General features: G+C 36.8%; 1 protein-coding gene across 14 annotated transcripts in view; it reads left to right on the top strand.

The window, feature by feature from the left end:
- The window catches only part of RALYL (RALY RNA binding protein like), a 698,583-nt gene continuing 689,317 nt past the window's right edge, over positions 1-9,266 (top strand). For 4 of the 14 annotated variants that reach the window (XM_023517662.1, XM_023517678.1, XM_023517646.1 and 1 more), the window contains exon 1: positions 7-185. Coding sequence is in view for 4 of the 14 variants with exons in the window: in XM_023517670.1 (XP_023373438.1) it covers positions 1,538-1,598 (61 nt within the window). In the remaining 10 variants the exon portion in view is untranslated. Of the gene's footprint in view, positions 1,044-1,265; positions 1,599-9,266 lie in introns of those variants that run through there. The other 10 variants (XM_023517670.1, XM_023517636.1, XM_023517668.1 and 7 more) reach the window with 4 other exon arrangements.

The raw sequence follows: 9,266 nt of genomic DNA, 5'->3' as shown, positions 1-9,266 counted from the left end.
CCTCGGGCTTCCCCTCTCGCAGCCTCGGTCCTTCCCCGTTGCCTGCGAGTCAGCCTGGCGCCGAGTCACGTGTCAGTGCCTGAGGCAGAGACTGAGAGAAAAAAACGCGCTTCATTCCTTCTTCCACCGCCATACTGTATTTTATACTAAATCTCATTTTTATTCCAACATTTTACTCCCGCTCGGTGAGTACCTTCTCAGTGGCATTCTTGTCCTATTCTTTTTTTTTTTTTGTCCTTTTTGTTTTTGTTTTTGTTTTTTTTTCTTCTCTTTTTTTCCACTTCTTTGATTATTGTTTGTATCTGGGAAAGCTGGAGGAGCATGGTTTTGAGCCTTTTCCTGAATCCAAGTTTTTCTAGCATGCGATGGTTCTGTAGACAAGGCGCTGTGTGTGGGAGTCCGCGGCCACGGTGCCCGCTGGGAGCGTCTCCCAAGTCCAGCACAATATGCAACTGGTTTTATGGAAAAAGAGATATGAAGTATGGTGCTTATTTTTTTTCCTTGGTAAAAATAAGAAAAAAAGCATGTTTCTAACTCTTTTTTTTGACATACTCTTTTTTTTTCTGATAACATTTTTGTATAGGTGGGTTTTTACGGCAGTGTTTACAAGTTTGTGGTCTTGCAATACTGGTGCAAACCACTGAGCGAAGACATTTATTTTCTATTTTTTGTTCCCTTTTTGAAAGCCGGGGAGAACAAATTCGTTTTTTTCCCTCCTGTTTTTGATACCTATTGATAACATGAAACTTTTCTTGCAGCTGGTTACTGGGATCATTTTTAAGCAAAATACTTTTTTCCTCCTTTAAATAAACTATGACTTTTGCACATTTGACTTTTTAAAAAAAAAACCGAGATAATTTTATGATAGATATCCTGATATCTATATCTATATTATTCCTTCTTCCTCTCCCTCCCCTCCCGGTAAATCAATTTTCAAATGATGGCAGTGGAAGGTTTTTCTGGAAAAAAAAAAAATGAAGTGCGGTTTGGTTTCCTTGTCAACGGAGGATGAAGTGAACAGCTGAGCAGCTCAAAGAGAGCAGGTACTTGGTCCCCTTGGAGGCGTTTCCCGGGTGTGCAATGGCAACGCTGGTCCTGGCAAGGAAATGTGTGAGTGTGTGTGTCTTTGCGCGCGCGCGTCTCCGGGCAGTGTCCGAGCCCGCGGTGGGGACAGGCGCGTGGACAGCCAGGGAACACCAAAGTCCGTTCGCTGCCTTAGGATCGGTTTAGGATGTGCGCACACTGTCCCCCTCCTTCACCTCCCGGGTCCGCTGCGCCCAGGTCGTCTCCCCGGCCGGCGGCGTCTGCTCCTCTGGCTTTGCCAGCCGGGGACGCGGTGGCCAGCTGGCCCTGCAAGTTCTCCGAGGGCCACTTGGAAGGCAGGAGGGGCGAGGGCCGTGTCTGGGGCCGTCGGGCCGGCTGGGCGGTCCCTCAGAGCCACCGGGAAATGGTGGAGAAAAGAGGCAGGGACATCTTCTAGAGGGGTCGGCTCCAGGCCACGCGGGCCAGAGCGCGAGACGTTTCTAGAGCCTTGAAGATGGCACCGGCCCCAGCAGCTCAACTCCCGCTCCCCCTCTTCGCTATGAGTAAACAACGCAGTGGGTCTTCCCCAGCCTCTTCGCCTTTCCAAAGGGCTTTGCTTTCTTGGTGGTGCTGTCTTCGGATCTTGTTTCTCGGCTGCGTTGCATCGGTTTTAAGTGCTTGCTGGTGTCGTCTTCCAGGGGATGAGGAAATAGTTACTTACAGGGTGGTCACTTGGGTTTAATGTCGAGGAGGAAATTCTAAGTTTGCATTAACAACATCCTTTAACTTCCAGATACCCTTTTATTTAAGTTTTAAAGGGACAGTGTTCTCTTCTGTTTGATTACCCGATACTTATTCAACGGTTTCCCCTGCTAACTGGATAGAGGCAGGAGAGAGGTGATGATTTTGTGTGTTGGTGGCAGGGAATTACTCAGTGTGGAATGTATCTATGATATCTTATAATCGTCCTGTTACATGTTTTCCGTAAAATCTAGCCCTACTTTCTAAGATGCGCCAGTTGGCAGTAAAAAGCCTTTCCTGTTTTTAAAATAGGGGCAGAATCTGCTGGAAAATTTGCTGCCCAAATAAATTTCATAAAGTCGTATTTTAAATCTTTAAAACTGGAAGGTAACTGTTGTTTAAATTATTTGATGGTGAAGCTTTTATTTTCTTATCTTTTTCCCTTAAAGAAAAAGTTTAGCCTTCAATTTATCATGCACATATATTTTGAATTCTGTTAAATAAGCATAAAACAAATGAAATAACTTTTAACTTCTCAGATTAAGTTTTCTTCAGGGTTACCACAGAAATAAGCTCAACCCCAACATACCTGTGGGTCCATAACAAAGGGATTAGCAATATACGTTGGCTTTTCTCAAGCAAACATTTCAGTTAAGTGTGTGGAATGAAAAGTTTTATGCTTTATTTTTAATACTCTGTAGTGAAAGAGTATGGAGGGCAAACAGTTGTTTAATCTGTAGAAGATTAAAATTTATAGTAATAGCTAGAAAGCTATAGATAGTTTATTCACAATGTACACATTTATCTTAAAGGTCTTTGGACACTGCATTGAATGTGCGTTATTTTTTTTTATTAGGGACAGCTTTTCTCCGTGAATGAAGTCGTGTTGCATTTATATAAGGAAGATTGTTTGTGTCACTGTCTGCACACACCAAACTTGATATATGGAAGTGCATAGATCTAAGATTTGCAGCCAGTGTTATGTCCCTAAACCCTGAATTTGGATTTTTCTTATTTTAGTGTGTTGAGCATGTTGCTAACATGTAGTTTTTCATATAGTTGGAATAGCTCACATCAATCGTTTTTCCAAAGCCATTTATAACATTCTAGGATCTTTAAAATCATTTTAATCATACGAATGTATATATGGAGAAATGCTTTAAGAAACGAGACAATGTATTTGTGTATTTTTATAGGTTTGATTGTAAGTCATTTAGTTCTTTTAAAAGAGAGAGTGCAAACAAGAAAGAAATAACTTGAGTGACTAAACCTGAATTTTCATTAAAAGAGGCAGTTGTTGCCCTAAGGTTGGGTAGTTTGTGTTTTAAGATTGAGCAAAGCACTAGCTGTATTCTATGTATTTACAAACAAAACTGAAGCTATAATGGGACGAAAAAAGAAACTGACAGGAATTTAATGTGGAGACAGAAATTCTGTAAATAAAAATCTTTCTGAGAACCTTTCATCATGTTATGTTTTAATTTATTTCATATTCCTTTTTCATTATGTTATGTAAATCAACATATCAAATTTCTACCTGTTACTTTCAAATTTCCTTCTCCATGAACCATACCAGGAATTCTACAACTCCCTAAACTGGCCACCTGTTCTGAGTTTCTTGGTTACAAATTGATTGCATCCTAGAGTTAGCACCGCCTACTGGTTTCTTATGGAAAAACATTTTGTCCGTTTGACCAAGCAACCCTCTTGAGATTCCAGTCAACTTAATGGTGTGTATTTTTTCAACTACTTACTCAGAAAAAGAGATTAAAAAAAAAAAAAAAAGCTTTTATTTTGTAGGGAGACAGGGTTTCCAAGTGAAGGAGACGCAGTGAGGGAAAGAAGACACATACATTAAATTGGTGGTTGGGCCACTAACTGACCTCAAATATTTTACCTTCTGAAAAAATTATGACAAAAACCATCACAAACTTTAAACAACCTGTTAAAATCCTAGAACTTTTCTAAGGCATGGTAAAATGTGGGTTTGTTAAAAATCTTGGATTACTGAATTAATTTTGCATTTTCTTTCTCAATCTTGATAGAAATAAAGAAAATCCTGAGATTCTGTCTTGAGTTTATAGTCTGTTCAAGAATATTTTAATGAATATATTTTTATCATAAGAGGTAAACACAATAATTTTTAAAAGTTATTTTTTCAGAGCCATTAAAGCCAATCACTCAGCACTGTGATCCCCTAGCTACACTATGGTAGTATTATGAATAAGGAGGGGAAAGTTCCAAACACACATTTATAAAGATACTCTTTCCTATTCTTTAATATAACAGATGTATTACTTTTAATATTGGGATGCCTAGTTGTCAAATAAAACTTATTTTAAGAAGCCAGTAATAATTATATGAAAATGCCAGTAAAAATATCTGTTGCATTTTCGAAAGCTTTCCATCCTAGTAAGTGGTCGTGCTTGGTTTCCTATTTACTGATACTGTCAGCGATGAATTATGCAATGCCTCAAATCAAATAAAACTCTACATTTCCAGTCCTCAAAAAAGCTGCCTTATAGCAGTGGAAAAGCAGTGGATGTGTAGCATTGTTTAATAAGAAGGAATTTCAGGAAAATATTTTAATGATTTTCCTCTCTAACTTTTGAAAAGGCTTAAGTGGTAAATAGCTGTGACTTTAAAAAACTGCTATCTTTTTACTACTTTTATCACATTGCCCCTAAGAAACCTCTGTGCTGTGTGGGGAAAAACTGAGGTAATGGTGAATTTTATTCTTCAATCTGTGTCTTGATCTCCAGAAAGTAAACAAAAACTTAGCTTTAACAACCATTCTCACTGATCTGCAGTTATTGTTATTCTCCTGTATTATTATCTGCTACTTCTCATGTCTTGCACAAATGCTTTTTAAGATTCCATTTTCAAAACTCAGTATGATTCTTTGACTAAATAAATTTTTCTTTGATAATTGGCTGTGACAACACAAACTTTGACGTTATTGCCAAATAGTTTAACTACACCATTATTTTGAGAATGATATTAAATAGAATTTAAGTAATTGGTGATTTATGAATGTATCAATAACAGTTACGCATTCAGCAAGTTTATATAAATACAATCTTATCACTGTGCCCTTTATTATTAATTTTTTGTCTACAGGAGACATAGACCTAACACAGCAATCACCAGCTTTTAGTAGTTTTGTTTATTCCCACAGATTTAGATTTTCACAAACATATTGGGGATTTGTTGGTTCTTCCTTAAATTTGTTAGACTTGTGTTAAATATCAGACTTATATAGTGGAAAAATGACTTTGTGTTTTTCTCGTTCTTCCCTACATTTAAGAAAAGGTTTTTGTTTCTTTTGCATTATCTTCTTATTTTTCTGAGGCAGAATCCTGGAAGACAAAGACATTGATTTATATTTTTCTATCCATTCCTGGCCACAGAAGTAGCAATAGGAGAACTACACTTAGTTGCTATTGAAGGATAAATGTCTTCTGGACTGTCCTTGAAGACTCCTCAGCTGGGTCAAAACTAGGGGAGTTATTTCTTTGGGAATGTATACATCTAAATGGAGAGGAAATTTATAGACGAGAACATGGGAAACTTTTCCCAGTTTTCTGAAAGATGAGGTAAAATGCATCTCTAAGTACCCTCATACCAAAGAAAAGCTAGAGATTTTTAGTGTGCAAGTATAATAAGTATATGGCAAGATTCCATTTAACTTATCGATTGATATTTTTGCTTAGAATAGCATAGTTGAATATTTTCCTAAATTTACAGTGAAAGTTAATTGCATTTGTACATAATCCATGTGTTCAGAGAAAGTGTTTAGACACATTTTGATAGCCATATGCTAAATAATAACAGGAAGAACATATTTCTGAGTTGTTTTGGAAATTGTTAACAGGTGGGAGTATTTTTTCCTTAAATCAAGATGAGAGAGAAAGAAAAGGAATAACATTTATTGATGTGGCAAATACTTCCATTCGTTCTTCCCCACGTAAATAGATAGTATCATCATCCTTTTATATGCTGGCAGACATAGAGACTTGGAGAAATACTTGCTGAAAGCTCCACAGGTGGTAGAAGGACAGATGACATGCAGGAAGTGTTAACTGACACCTCATGTCTGTCCTTTACTCAGGGATGCTTTATTTGTGGAGAGGAATTTTTTCGATCGTTTTTTTTTTTTTCCTACTATAAAACAATTGCTATGTGGGGGCTGTCTGGAACATATCCAGTCATTATTTTTCACATTTTTCTTATTATATGGATGGATATCTGTAGACAGCCCTGGTATTTATTCTTGATACATTATTTAATACAAGTGTAGTTTGGCAAGTATTCTTTTTTCTTTTTATTGTTTGTGATTCATTGAGGGTACAAAGAATTAGGTTACACTGATTGCATTTGTTAGATAAAGTCCCTCTTATAATTGTGTGCCACCCACAAGAGATGTGCCATATATCATGACACTCCAACTGTCTCCCTCCTCCCGTCTCCCTGCCCCCTTATTCCCCTACCACCCCCCACATTTTATTAGATCATCTACTGCCATCATATTAAAATTGAGTATATTGGATTCTTGCTTTTCCATTCTTGTGATGCTTAACTAAGAATAATGTGTTCTAGCTCAATCCAGGTTAATACAAAAGATATACCGTCTCCATCTTTTTTAGTGGCTGAATAGTATTCCAAGATATACATACACCACAGCTTGTTAATCCTTTCCTGGGTTGGTGGGCATTTAGGTTGTTTCCACATTTTGTTGGTAAATTAAGATGCGATAAATAGTCTAGTACAAATGTCTTTATGATAAAAGGATTTCTTTTCTTCTGGGAAGATGCCCAGTAATGGGATTGCAGGATCAAATGAGAGGTCTAATTTGAGTTCTTAAAGGATTCTCCATACCTCCTTCCAAAAAGGTGGTATTAATTTTCAGTCCCACCAATAGTGTAAAAGTGGTCCCTTCTCTCCATGTCCATACCAGGTAAGTTTTCATTACTTAGCGCTTTTCACTAGTGAGTATTGTGGCCAGGAATAAAAGAAAATCATACCACTTATCTAGAGACTCAGACTGATTCTGAAATGACCTTCAAGTGGACATACTGTTATTATATATCTGTCCAAACCAGTGGATTTTCTGAAAAGAGCCCAGTGCATGGAATTGTGACTTAACCACTTGTGCTCTATAATTGAGACAAAGTAGATAGTTATCAGTGGTTTTGCAGAGGCCCTAGAAAAAGCATTCAGCATTTACTTACTAAGTATAAAATAAAATCTTCACTCTTGAACCTTTTGCAGTGTGATGTGGAAAATTAGTCTTTTGTACAAGGAAAACCAAACAGCTAATTCTTTTATAATACAGCAAGTCTATAAATATAGGTGTTTCTTCTGTCTACTAACATCTCACCAACATCATCATCTTCACCTCCGAATTTTACTTTTACACCTATTTGGAGGTGACACTTCTCAAGCTCATTTAACCTGTTTGTTAATAACATAAAACACATGTGAATAACAGCAGGATACTATTTTAGGATTCTGTGTTTAATTGCTTCCTCAGATATTAAAAAAGTCTTCAGTTATCCAATAGTTTATTTGGAACTTGAGAAAATGAGCATTTTCAATTAAGATTGGGACACGTAAACCACAGTGGAGGCAGTGTGAATGAACATGATGAAATGGATTTTAAAGACATTTCATGATTAATCATATGTCTATAAAATCAGTAGATTTGGAGGCTAATGTGTAGGGAATATTAAAAGGTACCCTCTAATTTTAGAATCTGGATATCTGGAGAACTAGTCATTTGCAACAAAATAAGCCAAGAGAAAAATAATATCTAGAGGAGGCTTTGATTTGGTTGTTGGTGGGGGGAATAGTTCAGTTTTCAACATACCACAAACTTGAAGTTCTGACATTAACTTCTGGGAGAAAAGACCAATGTTCAATTACAATTCAGGTCTAGAGCTGGAGAACACACTTAATATCCTTAAGTTTAGGAGGAGATACTACAATTTTAGGGTACTACACCTACCCTAAAATTCCAGGTAAGACTAAGTCATCCCACGATAGAAATTTTGGGGAAAAAAACAAACAGTATTTTTCCCGGTGGGTGTAAAAGGTACTGGTAAAATGCAGAAAAATAGAGAGTTAGGATGACAGCCACTGAAACTCAGAAAAGTGGCTGTGTATAAACAAAGAAGTGTTATTTAGTGGAATTGATGCTGCATAGACTCAAGAAAAGGCAAGGTCTGAGGAAAAGGTCTTTGAATCTGTAATTAAAAATGTATTAATTTTAAGAAGAAACTAAATCAATGGGACACATTTGAGCAAATGAAAAAGTGACCCATGATTCTGGTTATGATGTGGTAGCATCATAAAAAGGGCTATTGTTCCCAAGATTACGTACTTCTCTCTCTCGGTGTGTGTGTGTGTGTGTAGGTGTGCACATGCATGTGGGCATATGACATAATCGCAGTAGGAAGACCAATAAGAAGTTTTTCTGGAACTAGATGATTTTAATTATATATATGGAAGTATAAACAAGCAGGAATAGCAAGGAATACCCCAAGAAGGCAAAGAGAAGGCTAATCTATGTTACTAAAATATACTATAAAGCTTTAAAAAATAAATATATTTACTATCTTAGTCCTCTGAAAAGACTTCAAAGCAATGTGTCTACAGAAGCACTGAGCACACTTAGTGCTGAAATCCAGGCTTCTAAATATCATTCTCTGCTAAAAAGGACCAGAGAACAGGCAGTTGGTTGATATTAGGTCTGAGCAGAAAAAAATAGAAGTTGAGCTCGCGATAGCTCATTGTGTTGGAAAGTTAGAAATACTGAAAGACAAAGTTGAATCAATGTAAGCAGGGACCAGCTTGAAGGGTCTTCCGATTACCTAGTTCAAAGCTATTTTAGCATTGAGAGTGACTGTAACAGACGGTAAAACATGGAATAAAGGTAAAATCCATGAGTTCATGGTGATACTCTAAGTTAAAAAATATGATGATAATTAAATTGAAAGAATTATGTAGTTACTCTGCCTTTGTTAATTAAAGGACAGTTCTTCATAAAAGGAGTTAAATGTAAGAAATCCTAGAATTAGAAAATTCATGTTTCTAACTACCATTGAAATAAATGATTCAAGCAAGAATGATCAAACAGTGATAAAACCACCAATTAAAAGTATTTTGGAAAATATCTGGTGCTCAGATATTTTCCTCATCATATGTGGCAGTCGTCTTGTTAAATAACTGAATGACCAAATCTAGCATCACTGGTAGACAACCTGACAACCTGTGTGCTTGTGATGCCACAGTAGGTCTATACACTAATGCTGTCTATAAAAAATACTGGTGTTAACAATGTCTAACATGAATCTAATAACACCTTGTTACTTAACTTCCAGCTTATGGAAAATGCAGGGAAAGAACAAGTTAAGCTAAACCATGAGAAAATAATCAGGTAAATTCATAAGGTGAGGTTTTCTGCCTTGAAAATATAACACCTGTGACCTAATCTCTTCAAA

The sequence above is a fragment of the Otolemur garnettii genome, unplaced genomic scaffold (genome assembly GCF_000181295.1).
Source record: "Otolemur garnettii isolate 467f Iridium unplaced genomic scaffold, OtoGar3 scaffold00004, whole genome shotgun sequence".
Taxonomy (NCBI): Eukaryota; Metazoa; Chordata; class Mammalia; order Primates; family Galagidae; genus Otolemur; species Otolemur garnettii.
Note: the sequence above shows the minus strand (reverse complement) of the source record. Positions and strands in the feature narration are given on the sequence as shown.